This window comes from Manduca sexta, chromosome 10 (genome assembly GCF_014839805.1).
Source record: "Manduca sexta isolate Smith_Timp_Sample1 chromosome 10, JHU_Msex_v1.0, whole genome shotgun sequence".
Classification (NCBI taxonomy): domain Eukaryota; kingdom Metazoa; phylum Arthropoda; class Insecta; order Lepidoptera; family Sphingidae; genus Manduca; species Manduca sexta.
The window spans coordinates 13134944-13159496 of record NC_051124.1 but is presented as its reverse complement, the minus strand read 5'-3'; the positions used below and the strand labels follow the sequence as shown (position 1 = coordinate 13159496).

The following is a 24553-nucleotide window of genomic DNA, read 5'->3' as shown; positions in this document are numbered from 1 at the left end:
TTATTATCGGGCCTCAATTCGTCACATTTTACTGACAATCTCTATAGTGTTTCAGCTCATTCATAAATTAGCCATAAACAAACAAACTTGTGAAATTATATTTTTTATTTTTCTTATCTGTTCAGTGTTCACTACAAAACAAATCCGCGTTAGGTTAGAATTTAGTTGAAAATAGTAAATATTCAGATTTTTCTACACTAAAATGCCAGAAATGGAGATAAAAAGGAAAGCTGACGACTTAGCTGTCGTTCCAAGCAAGAGGACTCGCCACGAGATTTCTGTTATAGGCACTAGAGAAAAAGCTGTAGTGACTTCGTCGGTACGTATTACATTATTCATAACAATGTAAAGTTTTTATAGAATGAAAACAAAAATTGATCTCTATTTATAGGTCCCACGAACATCGAACCTTTATGCACCAATAATGTTGTTGGAAGGGCATCAAGGGGAGATATTTACGGCAAAATTTCACCCCGAAGGCAAACACTTGGCGTCTGCAGGGTTTGATAGACAAATTTGTAAGTACATGTAAATAATTCTTCCCACAATTTTTCCACTGAATAGTCAATTGTATTATTAGCACGCATGATATAGAAACAATAATGATTGCAATAAGAAATTTTAAACCTAAACAATCAACAGTATTGATTTGATTTAAATGTTATACAATAATGAATCTATTCATGTTTCAGACCTCTGGAATGTATACGGTCAGTGTGAGAATGTGATGGTGATGAAGGGCCACACGGGAGCAGTAATGGAGCTCTGTTTCTCACCGGACGGCTCTCATTTGTACACTTGTGCTACAGACACTACTGTTGCAGTGTGGGATGTGCCCACTGGCACACGGATAAAGAAATTAAAAGGACATGCCAGCTTTGTTAACTCTGTGTCAGGTAATTTTTGTACTTATCATTTATAGGGTTATTTTTAGAATGGAAGCGGCGATAGCCTAGTTGGTTGTGGAATGGACTGCCGAGACAAATGTCCGCAAGTTCAAAACCCAAAGGCGCCACACACCTCTGACTTTTCTAAAATCATGTGTGTATACTTTGTGAATTATCTTGTTTTAACAGTGAAGGAAAAGGAAACCTGTACACCTGAGAAGTTCTCTATAGGAATTTCGAAGGTGTGTGAAGTCCAATCCACACTAGGCCTGCGTGGTGGACTAAGGCCTAATCCCTCTCAGTAGTAGAGGCCCGTGCCCAACAGAGGGACAGTATCTAATACAGGACTGATATTATTATTGGCAGTAACTAATAAACTAAAATCACGCTGTATGTTCGATTGGAAAAGTGATTGCGAAGATTTATGGGTTATTATTGAAACTTCTTCAAACAGTAAGTGCAAGACACTTAAACTAGGTGCCGTCTATTTACCTCCACCAGTACGAAAAGAAACTCTTGAACATTACCTAGAAAACTGTAATAAAGTTGGTCACAACGATAGCAATTATACATTTATAGTTGGGGACTTTAACTTGAGTGGTATCACGTGGGCACCAAGTGGTACACATGGTTTTACAATAACATCAAGCAGTGGCAATAGCCACGTTATCGATCTTTTAGCCGACTTCATGGCATTTAACAACTTACATCAATTTAACCACATAAAAAATAGTAACGATAAAATTTTGGACTTAGTCTTGTCCAATCTCGACCAAATAAGGGTTAACAGAAGCTTACATCCTATAAGAGAAGTTGATAACTATCACCCACCAATTGAAATTACACTTAAGCTAGAAATTACGAGTAAACTTAAAGCTAAAGCAACAAAAAAATATAATTACTATAAGGCTGACTACAATGTTATTTCGGAGTCTCTGGATCATATTAACTGGACTAACGAGTTCAATGGGTGTATCGACGTCAATGCAATGGTTGATAAATTTTACACAATAGTTAGAAACATTATTATGAAGCACGTCCCCCAAACTATTCACTATCGGAACAAATACCCCCCTTGGTACTCATTTAAATTGATCAAATTATTAAGACATAAACATAAGCTACATACCAAGATAAAGAAATACAAAAATCCGTTAGATATTATTGATTTTAACTATGCAAGAAAAGACTGTGACAAGCTTATACGGTCATGCTATAAAGATTATATAGACAGAATTGAGCAAGCAATAAAAAGACACCCGAAGTACTTCTGGACGCATATAAAGAACCTCAGGAAAAATGACACTACCTATCCATCTATGATGACCCTTGATGATGAGGAAGCTTTTAATAGTAAGGAAATCTCCGATCTATTTGCTAAACAGTTTTCTTCAGTATATGAATCTTCTGATAGCGATAACTACCTCCGTAAGGCTACTGATTTTACTGTTGGTACTTTGGACGGTAATAACTTATTAATATCTCGGGAGTCTGTGCACAAGAGACTTTCACAGCTAGACATCACGAAAGGTACTGGCCCTGACGATATACCACCTCACTTTCTTAAACGCTGCGCCGATTCCATATCTCTACCCCTAACTTTAATCTACAATACATCACTCAGTTCGGGAGTATTTCCGGACATCTGGAAAAAAAGCTAGAATTGTGCCAATTTTTAAAAAGTGGTAAACGGAAATAGTTTCTAACTATCGTCCAATATCGATTCTTTCAACTATGTCAAAGGTCTTTGAATCACTGGTGTACGCGATACTATACCATGATTTCATAAATATTTTTTCTAAGAACCAACACGGGTTTGTCACAAAAAAATCAACAACCACTAATCTAGTAACTTACATCTCTGATCTAACAACTGCGGTTGATGAGGGATTGCAAGTAGACGCAATATATACCGACTTCTCAAAGGCCTTTGACAAGGTCAATCACCGATTATTATTGTACAAATTACAGTTGTTGGGTTTACCTGACGCTACATTAAACTGGTGTCATTCATATTTGGACAATAGATCAGCTGCAGTTGTAGTAAATGGAGATGAATCCGAACCCTTTCTAGCTACATCTGGTGTACCACAAGGCTCAATACTGGGACCCCTATTGTTTAACGTATTTATAAATGATATATCTAGTATATTTAAATATTCCAAGCCTTATTTGTTTGCTGATGACTTAAAGTTCATACGCACGATACGTACTGAATCAGATACTCAACTTTTACAAAAGATATAGATAACCTGAGCCAATGGTGTACAGAAAACCAAATGGTTTTAAATTGTGATAAATGCCACCATATTAAATTTACCCGAAAGCGGAAATTAATTCAAAGCACCTACAACATTCAGGGAAATTGCCTCACTGAAATAACCACCATTCGAGACTTGGGTATTCAACTAGACAGTGAATTACGTTTCACAGACCATTATAATGCGATAGTGGCGGCTGCATATCATTCGCTAGGTTTTATACTGCGATGTTCAAAGGAATTTAAATACCCAAATACCATCATGATATTGTTTAACAGTTTTGTACGGAGCAGGCTTGAATATTGCAGCCAATGACATTTTACAAATAGACGCGTCATACACTAACAAAATTGCACATAAAAACAGCGGAGTATTTACTATAGTCACAGCCCTAGCGGCTCGCATCGATACGGCCCGAGCGAGCCCGAGTGGTTCCGAATGGGCCCGAGCGTCGGCCGCCCCGTCGCCATGACAGTCGAATAAAATGGATTTATTAGTTTAAAAAATAAGTTAAAGAGTGTATACTTATTACTAACGTATAAAATGAAACGTTTTTTCATTCACAGTTGGAGTATAATGTGTACATCGTCTAAAAACACAGGAAGGCATTTTATTTATAAAAATACAAAAGTTAGTAAGCCGACTAGTCGCGACAGTGGTTGGAGGTTGACTAAGTGAATGTAGGGCAGTTACCTTACTTTCGTCTTGCCAGTATTGAGCTCGGATAACGTATCTATGTAATAAAAACATCTTAGATTGCAGCGCCGTTTGGAACCCGACTTACCAAATCTATACTACCAGAATAGAGAGAGTACAAAAAAGACTCGTTCAACGCCTATCTTTTCAAAAAAACATCGCAAGGTCAGTCAGATCATACACAAAAAGACTTGAACACTTCGGGTTAGTCACTTTAGAAACTCGTCGTACTATCGCAGACCTAAAATTCCTTTATAAGCTCCTCAATAGCCACATCAACTGCCCCGACCTGCTTAATAAGATAAATATTAACGTCCCCCGCAGAATTCCCCGTTACCCTTGCCCAATACTCAAACCTCCTCGCTATCGAACCAACTTAGGAAAACATTCGCCACTAGTCAGACTCATCACTAAATATAATGACATAGCAACTGTTTCGGAAGACATAGATATCTTTAGCAATACCATGCCTACATTCAACAGTCTATTGCTGGATCACTTCAAAAATAACCATGCAAATTAATATTAATTTAAGAAATAATATTAATTTGAAAAAAAAAACAATAATAATAATAATCTTTTAAATTCAAAATTAATAATACCATGTAAGTTATGATGCATGCTGTAGTTTACTGTAAGTAGAGAAACACAGTTATCTTCTACCGTTATACTGCTATATGTGAAATAATGTAATGTGTGTTCTCTCTGTTGTAAACTCTCAAAATAAATAAATAAATAAATAAATAAATAAATAAATAAATAAATATTATTTATAGGGATATTTTTGTACTTACATTAATAAATCAAACCATTTGTTCTACTTGAAAATATTTTTTTACATAAATTACTCTAACCATTGATGTGAAATAAAAAAAGTCTTATTTATAAATAAAATTGAAAAAAAGTATTTCTACACGCCCTAATGCTATTTTAAAAGAATTTGTTGGAGTGGTAACATCACACTCTCAGTCAGAAATACACACACACACCTACACACATTTCATATTTGCACAAAATTACAAAGTTATAAAACAAAGAAAAGAAAACTAATACCATGACTTTTTGTGAAAATATTTATTATTCAAAATGACTTGGCACTATCATAGCAACAGTAAAGATGAATATTATGTTGTTTAATTTAGTAACAAAATGCCAAATAACTCTGTAAACTTTGTATTTATTTATGAATAACATAAAAGAACTATTTATTAACACACACACCCTAGTACATACAAATCCCACATACCATCAGTTAAAATTTGATCACAATGTTTCTCTAAGATAATATAATTGTTAATATTTTGCCATATCTTAGATTGTTGTGTGACACAAAATTGTCAAGGAGAGCTACAGAAACCTCATAAGTTGATAAAATAATAAATTATTCTTCAATAATTGCAGGAGCAAGGAGAGGTCCAGAACTACTTGTTTCAGCATCAGATGATAACACAATAAAACTTTGGGATGCAAGAAAAAGGAACCCTATAGCATCATTTGACAATTCCTATCCAGTCACAGCTGTTTTGTTCAACGATACAGCTGAGAAAATTATATCGGCAGGCTTAGATAACATTATTAAAGTGTGGGATATAAGAAATAACCAGATTTCTTACAAAGTTAAAGGACATACTGATACCGTGACAGGTAAATATGGATATATATAAACAACATAAAAAATTGTTACATCTTAATCCCAAGTAAAATAAAATTTGTTAATTTATATTTTTTAGTTATTTAATTTTATCAACTAAGTTAAACAATTAGAATTATTATCATAATTAACATGTTATGTGTATTTTCAGGATTGGCACTATCATATGATGGCTCATATCTCCTATCCAATTCCATGGACAATACATTAAGAATATGGGACGTAAGACCTTTTGCGCCTTCAGAGAGATGTGTAAAACTTATGTCAGGCCATCAACACAACTTTGAGAAAAACCTGCTTCGGTGTGCATGGTCAGCAGATGGCTCTAAGGTAATATAACCATAGTCCAACCATAGGCCTTAATCTACAGATCACACAAGTTCTGTGTTGCCAGTATTAAGAAATACAAGGACCTTCCTATGATATGCTAATGACAAATTCAGAGATTATAATAGCATACATCTATATAAATATGGTGTGTATAGTATTATTTTAACCCCCTGTAGTGTTTAGATGCTTTGCAGTATAACTAAGATGTGGCAAACTAAATTTAAATTTTAAAATATTTTATTGTATGTAATTTATAATTGTATTATTTTTACAGGTGGCAGCCGGTTCTTCTGATAGATTTGTGTATATTTGGGACACCACATCGAGAAGAGTGGTGTACAAGCTACCCGGCCACAATGGCTCTGTGAATGATGTTGATTTCCACCGCACTGAACCCATTATACTCTCTGCTTCTAGTGATAAACAGATATATCTAGGGGAGATTGAAAATTAAATAGTTTAATAAATTAAAGAATGAGAGTGACTGTACATTGATCTATTGTTTTTAATAAAATAATAACACCATTATATTGTATTGTACTTATTGTTTTATTACTCAACAATTTCAGTTGGGTGTTTAGTGAAATATGACTATGCAATGTTACTATCTTCTTATCTGGCCAATATTATATATTCAAACGTTTGTTAAAAGTGAATGCATTAACTACAGAATGGATTAGTATGAAATTTGGACACCTACATGTCTTGGATTAAGATATATGAATCTGCTCCCGTGAGAAAAGCGCTGGTGTCATACAGATGGAGCTACAGATTGCCAAAATCACAAATACTGGAATTTGGGGATTTTTCTAGCTAGAGAGGCTTTCCAAATGGACAAACCCGCGAGCAATAGGTACATAGTCGTTTTATAAAACCTCGAAGTAAAAAGAAACAATCACCATTTTGCTTGTTAACCTGCTTGCTTTCTTTATCATAAGACTATGTTATTAAACTTAGGATTTTAGATATAATCTAGAATGAAATAAAACAGAAATATACTATTTTATAATATATTAAAAAAAATCAACAAACCTGACAAATGTACATATCAGTCTTATATCACAACAGTTAAATATTTAAAATCTAATAACTTTAGTAAACTAATTGCACAACTCACGTGGAGGTGCTATCTCAGGTATAAAACCAAGTTTAAAACTCAGACTGTTAAAAGCTTCAAGATCCTGTGCGCTCAACTCCTCCATTTTACTATACACACCACTTTCATTCGTACTAAACACATTTTGACTGAATACATTGGACGGTGGATTCTCTGACTTTTGAAAAACATTAACCGGAGCTTGCGGGAATGTTGAATTTTGCTGTGCATTGTCTAGCTTACCAAAAACATTTTGATTGGCAGTGGCAAAAATTCCAGCACTCTGGTTACTCACTTGGTTAGTATTGAATATGCTTTGTGTATTCGGACTGAATATATTCTGAGTAGCTTGTGCAAAAATAGATTTTGCCGTATCTTGTGATGGAAACATGGATTGACTTTGCTGGAAGACATTTTGATTGGCTGCTTGTGCAAATAAGTCTTTTGCTTCAGTCTGCGAGGCAAACATGCTAGTATTAGGTGCTTGGTTGAATATAGAAGGTGATGCATTTTGGAATGGTGTGTTTTGTACAGCACTTCGGAATATAGATGTCGCAGGATTACCAAATCCTGTATTTTGGTTGCTTGTGAAGGGGGATGCTATTGTTTCTCCTTGGTACAGACTTCGCAACAGATTTGTAACTGTTGGTGTGGCCTTCAATAACTGCTCGTATTTATCTCTTGTTTCTTTCAGATGATTGTTAATGTAGGATATCTGAAATCATAATAAGACAAAAAGTATAATAAAATTTTAGACAATGTGTTGATGAAGAGTTAATTTAATATATTAGAAACAGAAAAGGTTGAAGCAACATAAGTACCCAATTAGGTGCTAAAAATTATAACCTTAAACAGACATAATACAAATAAACATCACAATAAGATGACCGAAAATTAACATACAGCATTGTCAATGTTGTTGCTAGCCTTTGCTTCATAAATGAAAAGCCTGGCTTCTTCCGGTGAGAGGTCATGTAAGCCAGGAATGATTGGCTTCTCCTTAAATGGAGCATAGCAAGTTAGAATCCACATGCCCCCCTTGAGGGCTGCCAACACGTCTGACTGCACTTGGTTAAGAAGTTGTTCATCCGTGACCACGTTCTGCTGAGACTGTTGTTGTGGAGGCGGGTTTGCTGAATATAGAAAACATTATTTATCAAACTTGGGTACTATTGTAAAAGCACTGTAATGTTTTGATGTAATTATTAATTCATCCATAACCAAAATGAAATTAAAAGTGGTTGTGTGTGTGTGTGGCCATGTCTGAACTATCAATAAACTAATTATGCCGACATTTTTCATATAGTCTAACTCTGAGTGTAACAAGTATAATAATTATATTCACATTTTGTCCTTAATTCAAAAATCGTGTTTTGTGAGTTGAATGAACGAAATAGTTCATTGGCGATTTTGTATTCTCTGTTAGAAATATGTGAGGGTAACATTCAATTCTATAGCCTCAACTTACAAAATATAGAACAGTCCTGATTACATATTTAAGAATTAGGAGATAAAAATATATAATATGCAAATATTTATGACAGAAAATATAAGTCTTTATTAGTTTTAAAAATAATTGTATACTTTACCATGATATGAATATTTGGAGCCATAAATATGTTCAAATCGGCAACTTTGCCCATACCGACAATATCCTTGCTGAAAAAATTTGCAGACAACCATTTTTTAAGTAGCTACTTATAACTTATTCTAGTTAGAATGAATTTATGCAATTTGTTAAAAAGTTTTCTTTTTATTATGTCGATATATCCAATTCTAATTACTGCTTGTGATTGGGTAATTTAATATTAATTTCTTATAAATTCAACTTTCAAAACATTAAACTGTCATAGTTCGGTATTTCGTTTTTTAATTTTCCTTTTATATTGGGATGGCAAAGAGTTCTAGTTTATACAGCCTCGTCATAAGTTTATTTTGTAGAGACCAGCTTTTGCTCATGGCTATGCCCGTGTGAACGATTTTTCTAGGAAAAGTCCCGCTATCGATTTTCCCGGATTTTAAATTATCAGCGTACCAAATTTCATCGAAATCAGGTAGATTTTGAGTTTATTACGTACAGACCGGTCAACAGATACGGCGAGAGATTTTGTTTTGTAATATTTTAGAACTTTTTAAAAGGAACAATTTCGTCTTGATTGTTGAGTAACTGTAACAGTTTAATCAGCGCACGCAATGGAGGCTCTCAAAAAGAACAAAATTCCTTTCTTTTTGGAACATTTTTCTTAATAGACTTTAGCTGTGATAGCGATTTTAACGTCAGCTCTGCTATTTTTTTGTTACTTAAACGATTCTATAATTAGTTTCTTCGTTACTCTCGTGAAATAGCAGATTTAACCTCCCCCCCCCCCTCTCCCCGCGAGGGAATTACCCAGGTTAGGAACTTGCAGCCTATAACCTTCCTCGATGAATAGGCTATCCAACACTAAAAGACTTTTTTTTTTCCAACAATACTTAGTTCCTGAGATTACCACGTTCAAACAGACGGACCAACCAACAAACAATCTCTTTAGAATTATATAATAGTATAAATAAGAACAGCAAGTGATTACACGGACCTAGTGTTATTCTCCATTCAGATCATAATTTTTATAATTCTCTTCGGTTCGCATGAGTTTTTACTTTGCAAGTTGCAACTTTGCATCGGTCAAATACGTAAGACTAGGCAGTATGATCTAAAGGCCTGTTCTGAGGACGAATAATTAAAAAAATATATAGTATTTGAATCGGTCAATTGACATTGAAATTTGTTTGAAAGAATGTAGTTCTTTGTTCGCAGTTATTTTCAGTTTTTCTTTATATAATAGGATCATAAATTTATAATTATTATCAGTACATATTATAACATAAGTCATAAACAGGTATACCTATTACATAGTCGTTATACTCGTAATTGTGCTTAAGGCTTATAATAGTAAGTTTAAAAAATAGCGATTATGAATCATCAATAGTTTATACCAATATCTGATTGTGTATCTAGAAGATCTTTTCCTATTGTAATCCTATTGTCTAATAGTTAATCTTTCCTGTTAAGTAAACATAACCTATTTCATGTTTATTCAGTGTATATATAGACATAAATAAATTCAAAAATAAATAAATTAATGATTCATAATAGCTAGCCATGACTATGCAAATGTTCTGTCTGTCAGTTACTGTGCAAATAAACAACTGGATATTATTATAAGCAATAACATTATGTATTGTTTGCAAAATGAATTTGCTGGTTCTCTATATTGGTCCTACTGACTCATGGAAAAGTAAAAGTTTGACTCTAACATTACTTAAACTTCTATTCATCCCATGAAGACTTATGATCCTTATAAGCAACAGTTTGATTAGTTTAAAAAAAATTGCATAAACTGACCAGCTTCTTGTTAACTGTACTTAAATGTTTTTACAGTCTGTTAATGCAGATCTTAATTTTGGAAAAATGATGGCCAGTCTCCTGTAATGTTGAGTAGGACATACAAGAGGCCGTACATTTGTCCCGTACATGACATCAAAGTGTAAGAGCTGTTCGACATTATATATTGTACTACTTCCAATTTTATGTCACAGCAGTTTCATTACTCACTCTCCATCTCTGTTAAACTATAGGACAGAGAGATAGAGAACCATATGTGGCAAATTACAATAGGATGTTATTCTACGATGAACATTACGTTACTGCTTTTTAAGATGCCAGCGAGAGAGCAATATTTTGAATGTTCACATTACAAAATAGTGTAAGGTGTGCATTGAAGTGCTGAGCCTCAGTATGCCTCGCCTCAATTGGAGTAGGACATTGTACCGGCTCAATGCTAAAAAGAGGCTAGTCTTACAAACTCTTTTTTGTGTTGTGTCCTAAAATAGTTTTGTTTGTAACTATATTGTTAATAGCAGCTAAAGTAGCTGGTCTTGCAGCCCTATCTTAAAAATCTTCATTCTTCATAAAATTATTTTTCATTCTCTATTCAGGCATAATAGATACTATTGTATGGAATATTATTCAGCATAATATTCGGTAATTTCCCAAAAACATAAACAATTCAATGAGTCATTCCATGCGACGCATCTCTCGCGCATTTTTTCTCGCTCATTCCTTCACTTAAAACAGGCCGCGTTAGCATTAGTATTTTGCACGGAATTGATCATTATTCCTGCGGGTATTAAGGAGAGCGCACATGCTTGCGCTGCTATTGCGAGCGCGTTAAATCACGAATTAATTAACACTTAACGAAATTTAGCAACTGTATTTTATTTGTGAAATGCTAAATGTGATTTAGCATGCTGACAATTAACGCTAATTAATCCAACCCTACAGCCAAGCAACATAGTGCTAGCTCTGTTGTGTTTGGGTTTTAAAAACTGTGGCCAGGGTAATAAACCATTGAGGTCACACATCTCATGTTTCAAGGGGACACTGCTTTTTATGGGTAATGTTTCCATTAGGCAGTCAGCTTTCTCATATCATAATTTACATATAAAACATATCCAGAAAAAATATTGAATATTAAGGTAATGCTTGTTATGACACTAGTGATGCAACTTATCAAATTCATATAGATTAATTCCATAAGGAAACAAATAGCACAAAATATTTCCAATAACTAAATTATGTCTTATACAAGTTTCATCTTATAATCAATGAAGCTGCAGTATAAAGAATAAAATTATTAGTATTGAATAGTATTGAGTATTCAGTATTGAATGGAGACATTGTCTTTCATGAAGTATGTACCTAATAGAACTAATAAAGATTGAATACAGCACCTCACCACACTTTATGAATATTATTCCTATGTAGTAGAATTAAGGTTGATTTAAGTAAAACATATTTATACACTGTTAGATATTGGTGCTAAGTGTGCATGATATAACTTAATTATTTTTGTTTCTAGTATGGACAACTCAAGAAAATCATTTGTTTTATTCATGCAAGTAGCTTTCGCCTTCGGAATTTCATTTGGTAAGTTTTTTTTTATTGCTTTTGAGTTTTCCGTTCGCCTGAAGGTAAGCGATACATACGCCCATAACCACTACAAACATCATCTAACACCTTGAATTACAAACTATTGTTCGGTTCTCCACTGCGCTCGCCATCCTGAGACATGAGATGTTAAATTTTATTATGTCCAGGGCCCTTATTCTGTATGATAGTGTAAACGCGTAACGCGGCTGTGTCATGTTATCTTCGAGAAATGTGCGTGGAATGGTATTCTGTAAGTCAAATTTCTATAGTACTAAACATGACGCGTTGTGTTACGTGCTTGTTACGCACTGTTAAAATAACGTGCGCGATAGAGAATAAGGCCCCAGTAGTTACACTGGCTACAATGTCGTTCAAACCGGAACACAACGGTGACTACACACTGCTGCTTGGTGGCAGAAATAGACAAATCCTTAGTACTTCTCCAGACATGCCCTCGTATACGTAAGAATGTCAATCTACTTAAAAACAACACATTTTACTAATGTTTGAAATATTCATTCCACGCTGTTTAATTTATTGTTTCACAGAAAGGCAGAGCGTTGTTTCGGCGAAGTAATAACACGATATCACATTGCAACCATATATTTTTAGATGAATAGGGTTTTGTTTCCGCTTCGTTGAATTACGGCAATAAACATTTTGGCGATTATTTTCAAATAAAAATACGTTATTTTTCATTCCCTCAAAATTGTATTTATATGTAATATCTCTTTCTTTTAATCACGTTTACACGAATTTATCGCAACCACAAACAGTTAAAACGAATTTAGGTTTACTATGTACCATTGTCCCTTGTATGTATTTTAAGTACCTAAGCAGGTCGTTAGTCTGTAACTGTAAATGTAAACAAAACAGTGATTTCATAACTAAGCTTCAAAGCCTATCGAATGTGTTATAATCAGGGTGTAGGTTGAAATTAGTTGAGCCGTGCCGGAGACACAATTGTCTACAGCATGAAAACAATTTACCTGTATTTACGGGAACCAGGGGCTTGATCATAACGTTCCCTTTCCTGAAGCTCCGCACATTTGCCATTTGGAATAAACATTCTGTGACGTTTATGATTTATAATAAAAAAGACTTAAAATTTCCTTAACTACAAATCGAAGTCTTCAGGGAATCCTACTGAAGTCAAGCCATTATAGTGGTCTTTTCTTTGTAGGACAAATCCTAGCCATTTTGGTGAATAATTTAAAACAAAATGTTTGAGAACCAGGGGACGTATATATATAACCGTCGTGCGTGCCGCAAAGCGCGCAGTTCTAACTAGGAACTTGTTCAGCACTGTTCTTTGTCGCATGCGTCGCGCCCTGAGATAATATTCGCCAACACAATGATGTACTGGACAATAATTATAATATCCTTGATTGTTGCAGGACTAAAGGCAAATAACTTCGATAAACAGTTGTGGCTGGTGGGAATTGGTAAGTCAATTATATTTTTGACTGCAGCGTACGTTAATTTATTATTGATACAGATGTGGTTTTCAAAATAGGAAGTAGTTTGTTGAGGGACAGTGTGGCATTTGTTAGTGGAAGTTCTTTTCTAGATTTGTTTTGTCCAAATCGAGAAAATTACGTTATTTGTAAATTTTATGCGGGGACGACAGAGCGGCCCCACGACGCCTGATGGTAAGTGAAGGCGGGCTCCTATAGATGTCGACTGACGAGAGAGATCACCTCTTGCCAGTCGAGACAATTTATTTATTTAAAATCCAATATAAGAGTACAAGGGACGTACACCAAATCGCCTATATGATAATTAATATTGTAAAAATAATAGCAAAGAACACTAAATCATTGTAGATACAGTAGACTCACAATAGTTCGTATGACTTAGAATCATCTACATAGTTTTATTGATGATATGAACACCATCAATAAATATGTCTGCATCCAATACGCTCCTTAACAAAGAGTAATCAAAGTGGTTGACTGGATAACCTTATCAGAGTTGATTTACACCTCACTTTTAAGGTATCATTATTCCTGATATAACAGAGAAGGATAAAAAAAATGGGTAATATTAATATACTAGCGCATTGTCATTGGACGGAATACACACGACAAAAATTGGGTGAACCAGTTGCGCCTCTGCGTTCCTCTTTGGGGATGAAAAGCTTGAGTATATCATATTTTTCGAATACGATTCGCAAACATGTAATATTAGTATTTTTTTCCCCCTCTAGCACGATACTTACTCTATTTTCTGGTCATCCGAGCTACTAACGAAGGGTCCGCGCTGTTATACAAAATTCTGAACAAGAAGGCGTCTCTGGATCCACCGAAAATCATCCAGGACGTCAAGGAATACGCGTTGGTCGCCGCGGCATCAGTCGGCGTGTTACTGTACACCGAGCAGAAGCTCATCACAGAGGACTTCTTGCTGATCTTCGCCGCTAACTTACTGTTAACGTACAACGATATGGTAAGTTGTATACATCACGTCGTAAAAATCACTCTTTTTTTATTGCTTTGAATGACGAGTCAAGCTTGCCGTTCGCCTGATGGTAAGCGATATGACTGCCCATAAATAGTAGAAACACCATCCAACACCTTGAATCACAAAGTATTGTTTGGTATTCCACTGCGCTCGCCATTCTGAGACATGAGATGTTAAGTCTCATTATGTCCAGTAGTTACAATTTCCTTCAAACCGGAATACAACAGTGACTACACACTGCTGCTTGGCGGCAGAAATAGACAGTGCGGTGGTACCTACTCAGGCGGACTCTCACATATGAGAGACTTACCACCAGTAAAAAAATATCACATCTGTTAGATGCACTTAAAAGCCAGTGACGAAGGGTAAAATTTTCTGAATGGGAACCCGACACAACATATATACACTAATATATAAAAATGGTATTTACAAATCGTTTTAATGACAATCAGATTTCACATGAATTGTGAAAGAGAAGCCGGCAAGAATCGGTGGACCGTTCGCCATGCCCCGAATAAATCTATTCACTTACCTCTTGATTCAATAACACATTCTTGTTCAAACACCTACTGGCATAAAAACGCTATCGGTACACCGCTCACTTACTAACCTGCTCTCTCATAAGTTTACTATCATAAAGTTCAAAACACGTGGCTACTAAACAAATAACCAATGAATCTAAAATGTCAGCAGGAACAGAAGCCCACAACGATAACTTACGGCGTGGGCATGGCGTGCAGTTTCTTCGAAGGGTATCTGAAGCAGGTGATCCCGTCGGACGGGCACAAGTTCGTGGGGTTCCAGGAGAACATCGAGCGGTACGAGAACGCCCAGGGCGTGGTGTTCCCCGTGCGGAGGCTGTTCATCATCATGACGCGCTCGCTGTACTCGCCGCCCGACCTCAAGCAGTTCAACAAGGAGAACAGAGACGATCTGTCGCAGCTGGAGGCTTGTCAAGTTAGTCCTGAGGTTATTGTGTTTTTGTTGCTACCTGCTAGGGCTGTCTCTATGCAGGAGCTCGGAGTAACATTCTTTGTTCAGCGGCGCCCTACGGCCGATTCCAATCTATGATCCCAATCTTCATCGTCGATTTAATCTAGAGAGTAGACGACATAAGTTATTTATTTATTTATTCAAGATCTCCAAAAAAGATTACACATAATATATAAATGGTTCATTGGGTACAAGTAACATAAATATACAAACCTTGTGTATCTTTAATTTTAAGGAGATACAGCATGCATTAGTCTAATTAAAAATTGTCCTACAAAGAATAATGAAGTAGTAAATCACAAATCAACATATTTTTTATAATTAATTAAAAATAAAATTATATAAAGCTGAAGAGTTTGTTTGTTTGTTTGTTTGTTTGTTTGAACGCGCTAATCTCAGGAACTACCGGTCCAAATCGAAAAATTCTTTTTGCGTTGGATAGCCCTTTGTTCGTGGAGTGCTATAGGCTATATATCATCACGCTATACCCAATAGGAGCGGAGCAGTAATGGCTCATCTCAGGAAATACCGGTCCAAACTGAAAAAATCTTTTTGTGTTGGATAGCCCTTTGTTCGTGGAGTGCTATAGACTATGTATCATCACGCTATACCCAATAGGAGCGGAGCAGTAATGGCTCATCTCAGGAACTACCGGTCCAAACTGAAAAATTCTTTTTGCGTTGGATAGCCCTTTATTCCTGGAGTACTATAGGCTATATATCATCACGCTATGACTAATAGGAGCGGAGCAGTAATGAAACATGTTGCAAAAACAGAGAAAATTATTAGTTTTGAGAGCGTCCGTTGCGTGCGCTGCGTAAACGGTTAAAGTTATGCAACAATGATGTATGACGGGATTGTTCCTCTTAAAAAGTTCTAAAAAATATATTATAAAACAAAAACTACCCAACGTATTAAGATGAAATTTGATATGGAGATAGTTTGAGACCCTGGGATGAACATAGGCCCGGGAAACTACTACTTTTATAACGGAAAACTTTAGCCTGAAAAACTTTATAACGCGGGCGGAGCCGCGGGCAAAAGCTAGTTAAAAATAAAATAAAAATCGACCGCTAAATAATCATAAAAAAAAAACATTAAGAAGTAACATCATCATATCGTAAATCACATGTCATAAATAGAATACCATAAAATGTTATCACAAAACATTATAGGACTATATAATTAAAAACAATTATTTACAATATATAAAAAAAAAACATTATAATTTATATTCCAATTATCCAATAAATAATAATTATAATTCCATCAATATTAAATTGTTAATTTCTTCTTTCTCTATTAATTATTTATTTATGTAATTATAATTTACAATTTAATTTTAAAACGTGAATTTGGATTTGAACTCGTACGCAACATTCACACATCAAAAAGGACTTCTTTTATGAGATGTTTATATTTTGCTAGGCTATTTCTGAAGACGTCAATTTCTGGCGAGAAAGTTGTAATTTTGTTGTATTCATGCGACAACCTAGCAGTTGGTGAGTGTTCACCGAGGTTTGTTCGGGCTCGAGGTACTTTCAACAATGGATAAGAGTAACGCGGAATCTTACTAGGTACATTGATACTGATCTTGTCAAGCAGGTATTTAATAAAACAATTTTAGTTCTGATTGTATTTTCGCGTTTGATCAAAAAGTGATTGGTATCGTTCATTGAAAGTAGTTAGTCATTTTGGTTTTTAATGCACTGTTTTAAAATACTTTTAGTGATATATAGTTGTGTTATTTTTGCTTAATGTTTTTTGTTTACATTTAGATAATAGAAATATATGTATTGTAGCCAGTGTAATTACTGGATATAATAAGACTTAACATCTCATGTCTCAGGAAGGCGAGCGCAGTGGAGTACCAAACAGTATTTTGTAATTCAGGGTGTTGAATGGTGTTTCTACTGTTTATGGGCGGCCGTATCAATTAATATCAGACGAACGGCAAACTCGTCTCGTCATTCAGTCATAAAAAAATATATACCTTTTTCTGCACGTGTGCTCTGGTCTCCCGATAAATATTCATTTTATAGCATGCCCTGGCCCTGATTCCCTATGCCGCACGTTTTGCCTGTTCATAACAAGCATGTAATGCACCATTCCACGCAAATTTCCCGAAAATATCGTCGTGAGCGTCGGACGCCCACCCCACGAGGAGCACAGACGACTTCATAAAAGTCGCTGGATGGAGGCCCATGTTCAGCAGTGGAAATCCTGCGGCTGATGATGATGATGATCGTAACAATGTCGTGTTGCGGGTATACACTGTCCCCTGGTATGTGAAGTGATTGTCGGTTGCAGTCGCTGAAGGAGATCGAGAAGGACGTGGCGGGGGTGAAGAACCGCATCTACAAGAACTCCGCGTACATGATCCGGCGCGCGGGCGCGGCGCCGGTGTTCGTGGCGGCGGAGTGCGCCACGCCGCTGCACACGCTGCACGAGGTGCTGCACAACACCACGCTCTACCAAGGTCAGCGCTCAACATATCCTCCTTAATTAGTTATTTTGTCTCCGGTTTGCTGTGAAGGGTATAATAATAATATCAGCCCTGTATTATATACTTGCCCACTGCTGAGCATGGGCCTCCTCTACTACTGAGAGGGATTAGGCCTTAGTCCACCACGCTGGCCTGGTGCGGATTGGTAGACTTCACACCTTCGAAATTACTATAGAGAATTTCTCAGATGTGCAGGTTTCCCCACGATGTTTTCTTTCACTGTTAACGCGAACGATAAATTCACAAAGAATACACACATGATTTTAGAAAAGTCAGAGGTGTGTGCCCTGGGGATTTGAACTTGCGGACATTCGTCTTGGCAGTCCGTTCCACGCCCAACTAGACTATCGCCGCTGTGGAGGGTAGCGGACAGTTAATATTTCCGACCCCTTCCTATCGTTCTAATTGATTAATTCCGTTGCGGAATAAATTAGTGTTCCCTGAGCCTTGCCGAGCTTCATCGCTCGGTGTCAGAATGCGTGCCACTGCTAATGCTGGCTTGCAGTGGTAGTGGTGATGTGTCTGAGGGCAGGAAAGTCTCCAACTGTTAATTATGTCATAGAATTCCTAACCACTAATTTAAAAAAAACTAGGAATTTAAGTGGGAAAAACCAGGACAATAAAATTTTAAAACAGAACGCGGTCATAGAATAGCAATAGTTAATTAATGTGTAGCGAATATAGTTTAAACGAAATGAAATTTTTAACTTCATGACCAGATCAAAGCGCTTTAAAAACTATTCAGGACATTCCAGGACACTTCAATGACCAAGTCATGCTGAAAAAACAGGATAGTTGGCAACCTTATCTTAAGGTAGAGAAAGGTGTAACAATCACATTACGCTAACTATGTAAAGTTTCATGCAATAGGAAGGAAATTTATTGTTAAATTATTGAGCCACTTGGCTTATACTGGGCATGACAACAACATTATAGAGTTTTCACTAATAAGGCAGGTGCCTGTGATTTTGTGTAATAACAAATTATACGAAAAAGAAGCTCTTCTGTGAAAACGGCATTAAAATTGGTTAATAAATGAGACAGAAATTCATATCTTAAATATTGCAATGCACAAAAGTGGGTGCGTTATGGGGATATCATGTCTTGTCTTCATTTCGCGCATATCGTAGTTCCCGATGACGTCATTTGCCTGTATTGCGCCTCCTTTCTGTTTCTTGATACTCACACCCTCTACCGAAATTAAAGTTCATTTTTGACTGAATTTCAACCGATGTTAAAATGAAGATGACGTAGAATTTATAAAAGTAAAAAACAAGAATGAGTCAAATAAAACAATAGCTTAAAACGTTTTTAAAATAAAATGTGACGTATCTATTCTAGAGCTAAGCAATATGAACACTGAAGAAGTGGTCGCGGACTTCTCCAAGATGCTCACCTCCATCATTTCCAAGAGTCCGCAGTGTCGGGACAAATGTGAACTAGTTTATTTTGACGGTAAGTGTTTTTATACAACTACATGTTTGATGCAGTAGTTGTATAGCTTGCATGAAGTCTTGGGTTCTAATCCCGGGTCAGGCAAAGTGATATTAGGTATTTCTGGTCGGTGTCGGCCTGGAGTTAAGAATATACGCCAGATATGGGGATAGGCCTGCCATGTATAACATGATGGGACGGCATACACAGCGAAAAGTGGATGCACTAGTTGCGTTTCTGCCTTCCTCTTCTATTATAACAGGCGTGAGTGTGTGTTCGTGTGTTAGCTTGATAAGTCTTAAATATACCCGGTATGTGTGGATGGTATAGGTGTTATATCTTTTACAAACTAATGACACGATGAGTCGGAGATTATATTGTGACACAAGCGGCCATTTTGAAAATCATAACTTTAATACCTCCACATGTGTGAAAGTAAAGTGTTAACTCCACACTAGATTGGAATAAAGGCAAAGGGTGTGTCTAAAAATATTGTTATATTTCAGACACAGACCCAAATCAGAACTTGGCTGATGTTCTCCTCGACAAAATACGAGAAATTGAGCCGAATTTTGAAAAAGTCACAAGAAAATAGTATGTGTTATTATAAACACTGATTAAAAATGTAAGTAAGCAATATTCATTATACTATTATTACAATTCCATTATGTGCCTTGTATGTGGTGGGAATTGTGACAAGCCCAAATACTTACCCCCTTATTCATAGAGGTTATTTATCTAAGGATGGAGCATTGCTGTGATAACAAGTCTGTTTCTCAGTGCTGACGGCATGGCAGCCTTCACAGTGCGTAGACAGAGGCCGTCGTGATTTACTCATATTGAGATACTTTAATCTAGTTGGCTGTCAGGTAACCAAAGCTAAACAAACAGCAATCTGTCAGACAAACACAGTGGTCAAACAGACTTGTTATCATAGCAATACTCCATCCTTAGATAAATAACTTCTATGAACAAGGGGGTAATAGTATACCATATAACGTAAGTACAGGTCTCTTATAAGGTCCTAAAAAGAAAACTAGACATTTTATATTTTTGTATGTAGATAAGTAAATACGTGTTACAGTACTCGCCAGTTAATATATATTAGTAATGGAAAACAATCTTTCTGTAATAAATATCATACATTGGCTATGGAAAGAAATAATTACCAGGATCGGCTTCATAGAGCATTGTGTGTGACACTCAGAATTATTGCAGTGAAAGATATGAGATAAACTTTGTATTTAAAATTTATAAAACACAACAAAGATATTCAATGTGTTTATTAATGACAGATGAATAAGCTTTAATTTTAATATTTTCCTATCCATTAAATTATTTTAAGAATGCAACACCAATACTACAGAATTTAAACCAAATCATATTGTTCATATGGAATACACAATGCCTTGCCGATCCTCTTTTTTATCCATGTTTAATACTTACTGTCGAGTACTGTACAATAGTCAATGATTTGTCCGGCTTGAATTTAGTTACCATCCACCAGTAACTCTTACTGATAGTGTTTGCAATAAACTTCCGGTCGCAGAGTATGACGATATACTAGGAACTATTGCCAGTTGCAGACAAAGAACTTTAAGTTAGTTTAGCTTAGCTCGGATCGCTGAGGTAGTGATAATAGTGCTATTGGAGTAGCTATGGATTATGTTAGGGGACGAATGGAAGGGCGTGGGGGGGGGGAGGTCGTCAAATTCCACCAAAAAGAGCCTGCACGCGAGGCTCCTGTAAGCCCAAGGCATTTTCTAGGGTGAGCAAAAAGGCTTCTAGTTAACATATAAAAATAACTTGTGTATATTATTATTTTCATCCTGCATGGAATTTTTAATAATAATTTAAGCTATACAAGCTAATATAAACTAATTTATTCGCATTGATAAAATTATTACAAATAATGCCTCGCTAGTAAACGTCGTACTTGTCTGTATGAGTTATACAGCGTTACATTGAACATCAGAAGGAGCGAGACAAAACATTTTGTAACTTTGAAACACTTACACAACGTTTATTAATAAGGGGCATAGTACATAGCTTACATAGTTTACGGTGGGCAACCAAGTATGAAGAATAGGCGTTACAGTCTAAGATAAACCAACTTAGCTCAATTTTGAGTCTGCAACTCGCATGACACTAGTATTGACAGTAACATAAATATGACAAAGCATTTAATATTCTGGTAATTTTTTTATACTATTTATAATACTTGTGTATTGGATCATATATTTTTTGTTGTTTGTAATTCTACACTAAAATTACTTACTAAGATCATTGATTTGCAAAAAATACTACTATTTGCTATTATTGCCCGATATTTGCGAAATCATTAAAAAACTGTCAAAGCTGTAATTTAAAAAGAAGAAAATGAAGAGGCGTTTGACGTTTGTTTATAGCATACATCTGGAAGTAATGAATAGATTATAAACAATATTTGAGTATTACAAAGCCTTGGATAATGTATAAATTAAAACACCAAAAAATATGTGATCAGCCATTTTGTTTTTATTATTAATAAGTACTTTAGGATATCATGTAAGTTTACGTAAACTTTTTTGTTAATATTTAACGAGTGAGACTCGTCATTTATAAATGAAACCTTTGTCATTACCTCACTGTATATCCAAAGTTGTAGGTAGACTTGGAATATATTAAAAGTACTGTTTTAATAAGCTTTCTATATCTTACTCTCTTTCACGTTGTATTATATTTATACAGTATGTATGTAAAAAAGCGGGCACCTTGTAGTATTGCTTTCTTACTCGCACACCCACGTCTAGTTTCACATTCCACTATATTTGAAAGTTGTATAATTTGCTTTTTGAGCGTTTGTTTGATATTTTTTAAAAGTATTACATAGTTTTTGATAAGATATTTAAAGTGTCAATTACCTAATGTAATAATAATTCGTGTATATTGGACAGTAAATGAGTAATTCATGCTTGCTAGTTAAAATATTTATGTGCCATGTCGAATTTGAAAAAGGTAAGGAAGCTAAAAATTTATAATACATTAACTTAATAGACATACCTAAAACTCAAATAGGTTACTTGCATTCTTTGATTACAGTGTGAAAATATACTTACTTATTATATGGAAAAATATTTCATAAAATTATATCAATGCTGTTATTTACTTGTAGATTTGTAATAATTTTTGTATTAGTTTAGTTTGAAATTATATTATTACTTTGAATTAGAATTTATTATATTATGACGTAAAAGAAAATGGCGGTGCGTTTGAAAAGAGTGCCATATCTAGTCAAATACATTAAGGTTTTGGCCTATTTTTTAAAATTCTCCGTTTGAAAATATGTTACTCTGTTAGAAATGTTTTCCATTCACTACACAATTAATTAGCTATTTACCACCATCTTGTGGATAGACATTTTAAGTGCTCTGCAATAGAGAAAATTAAAATAATTGACGTACAGTCCATCTCAAATTAATTTATATGCAGATAAATACCAAATGTATCCAATTACAAACTAATTAATACAAAACATTGTGCTAACAATATATGTATATTTCAGAAGCTCACCGTATTTAAAAAAAAAATAAGTCATATTGTATGTTTAGAAATGTTCTTAAGTAATAAGGAGAGTCAATATAATAATTACACATGTAAAAACAAATATGTTTTAGTACAAAGTCCAATAAAGTTTTTGCCTTGGTTGTGAATGAAAATAGTTGATGGCGTATATCAAAAAGACAGACAGAATGACAACACGTTTGAACTGTGGTTGATTTATTTGTACTGTTATTGATAGTTATGCAATTTTGTTTGTATTGTGTACTATACGTAATTATTTTGGCCAAATTTCCGTTATCTGTACTTAAAACATACAATCTCCATCTTTTAAAGCATTTGTTACATTTTAAAGAAACTAAAAATATAGCTATCGCGTGACACATCGTTTATGACTGCGTTCATTCTGGCTACAAAGATTGTTAGCAATATACGTATAGTACTTCATATTATGTTTTATAAGGCCTCAACTATATTAAAAATTTATTTATTTTCCATCAACCAGCGAGGACATTTTGGTGCTTATACATATACTTACATTTCATATTCTATATATATTTATTATGTTTTATATTTTTGACAAGGAGTGACAGTTTTTGTGATTACATCACTTCGACTGTTGCAGCATTTATAATTTTTACTTATAGAGTTTAAAAATGTTCAGTCGTAGATTTGATTTTTTGTAAATGGCAACATTAATTGTCATAGAATAGATGCTTGGACAATCTAAAAAGGATGCGCTATGGGTTTATTCCCGCTATAAAAAAAAACTTCAATTAGAAAGACAATAAGTACTACACAGAAGTGGAACAGGGTTTCAACTACTATATTTAAAGTACAACACACACTAAACCGTTTTGTGTCGAGAACGCACACATACATATTAAAAACTTGTCTGTTTTACGCACACTACAACAGTATTTATAAATGAGTGCATGAGCCTTGTTTCTTATACTGTGGCGGAAAACATAAATCACGTAATACTTTTCCTTTATATATTGTCTAAGTAGGGACGTAATGAATCAGTTAAATAATAATTTGAGATCATTAGGTAAGATATTGAAAAATATTGTGATGATTATACTTATAAAAAAAATAATATTAAAGGACTTTTTTGAATTTGTCTTTATATGTTATATTTCTTTTTATAATTTAATTATGAATATAATATCATGCTTTGTAGAAGACTTGTTTTTTATTTTGACACTGGCGATAGCATAGACATATTTTAGAATTTTTAAGAGTTTTTATTAAATAAAAATACAGTTTGTAAATTTTAAATATACAAAGCTTTATTACAAGTACAAATAACGGTTCATTTTTTAATAATATGATGGTGTTTTAATCAATAAAACATGATGAAAGTGTTTGGTGTTTTTATTCTTTTACCCAGTTTAAGTCGGTCCCCCCAACAGCGCGCTAAGCGAATTTTTAGAAGCGATATATTCGAAATGTACGATAATAAATGTATATTATTCATCATAAATCATCTGTAGATAAAAATAAACATTTCTGTAATAAGTTATCTTTACTCCGGTTATTTCATATTTTTTTATTATATGGATAGTGTTTCATTAGCCGCCACAGTAGAACTGCAGTGCTGAGGTCTAGAGGTAGTTCGCCGGTTCGGGCAAAGTGGCAATCAGTGCTTCTACTCAGTATCAGCCCTAAGTCTGGAATTTTTATTTGGCACAAATTCCAGACTTAAGGCGATGGGCCGCCCC

At 34.9% G+C, this 24553-nt stretch overlaps 3 protein-coding genes across 7 annotated transcripts; 2 read left to right on the top strand and 1 right to left on the bottom strand.

Annotated features, from left to right (window-relative positions):
* Positions 1 to 68: 68 nt before the first annotated feature.
* LOC115444207 (U5 small nuclear ribonucleoprotein 40 kDa protein) lies at positions 69 to 6365 on the top strand. Its single transcript, XM_030169889.2, has 6 exons — positions 69 to 319; positions 392 to 518; positions 693 to 896; positions 5246 to 5488; positions 5647 to 5825; positions 6100 to 6365. The coding sequence occupies exons 1-6, from the start codon at positions 203 to 205 to the stop codon at positions 6277 to 6279; spliced, it is 1050 nt and encodes a 349-aa protein (XP_030025749.1). The 5' UTR covers positions 69 to 202; the 3' UTR covers positions 6280 to 6365.
* A 456-nt stretch (positions 6366 to 6821) lies between these two features.
* Positions 6822 to 8803, bottom strand: LOC115444208 (nucleoporin NUP42). Its single transcript, XM_030169890.2, has 3 exons — positions 8511 to 8803; positions 7825 to 8054; positions 6822 to 7636 (listed from the first exon to the last, which is right to left on the bottom strand). The coding sequence occupies exons 1-3, from the start codon at positions 8602 to 8604 to the stop codon at positions 6926 to 6928; spliced, it is 1035 nt and encodes a 344-aa protein (XP_030025750.1). The 5' UTR covers positions 8605 to 8803; the 3' UTR covers positions 6822 to 6925.
* Positions 8804 to 9524: 721 nt separating this feature from the next.
* LOC115444210 (stimulator of interferon genes protein) lies at positions 9525 to 24193 on the top strand. 5 transcript variants are annotated; one of them, XM_030169894.2, is made up of 8 exons: positions 9525 to 9800; positions 11823 to 11890; positions 13291 to 13338; positions 14103 to 14341; positions 15047 to 15325; positions 17660 to 17828; positions 19197 to 19310; positions 19796 to 24192. In XM_030169894.2, exons 2-8 carry the CDS (start codon positions 11824 to 11826, stop codon positions 19882 to 19884), a joined length of 1005 nt encoding a protein of 334 aa, XP_030025754.1. In that variant the 5' UTR covers positions 9525 to 9800; position 11823; the 3' UTR covers positions 19885 to 24192. The 5 variants fall into 5 exon arrangements, with proteins under 5 accessions (XP_030025754.1, XP_030025752.2, XP_037292921.1 ...); XM_030169892.2 differs by lacking the exon at positions 9525 to 9800 and adding an exon at positions 9863 to 10448 and having other exon boundaries at positions 15050 to 15325; positions 19796 to 24193; XM_037437024.1 differs by lacking the exon at positions 9525 to 9800 and adding an exon at positions 9878 to 10448 and having other exon boundaries at positions 15050 to 15313; positions 19796 to 24193.
* The last annotated feature ends 360 nt before the right edge of the window (positions 24194 to 24553 follow it).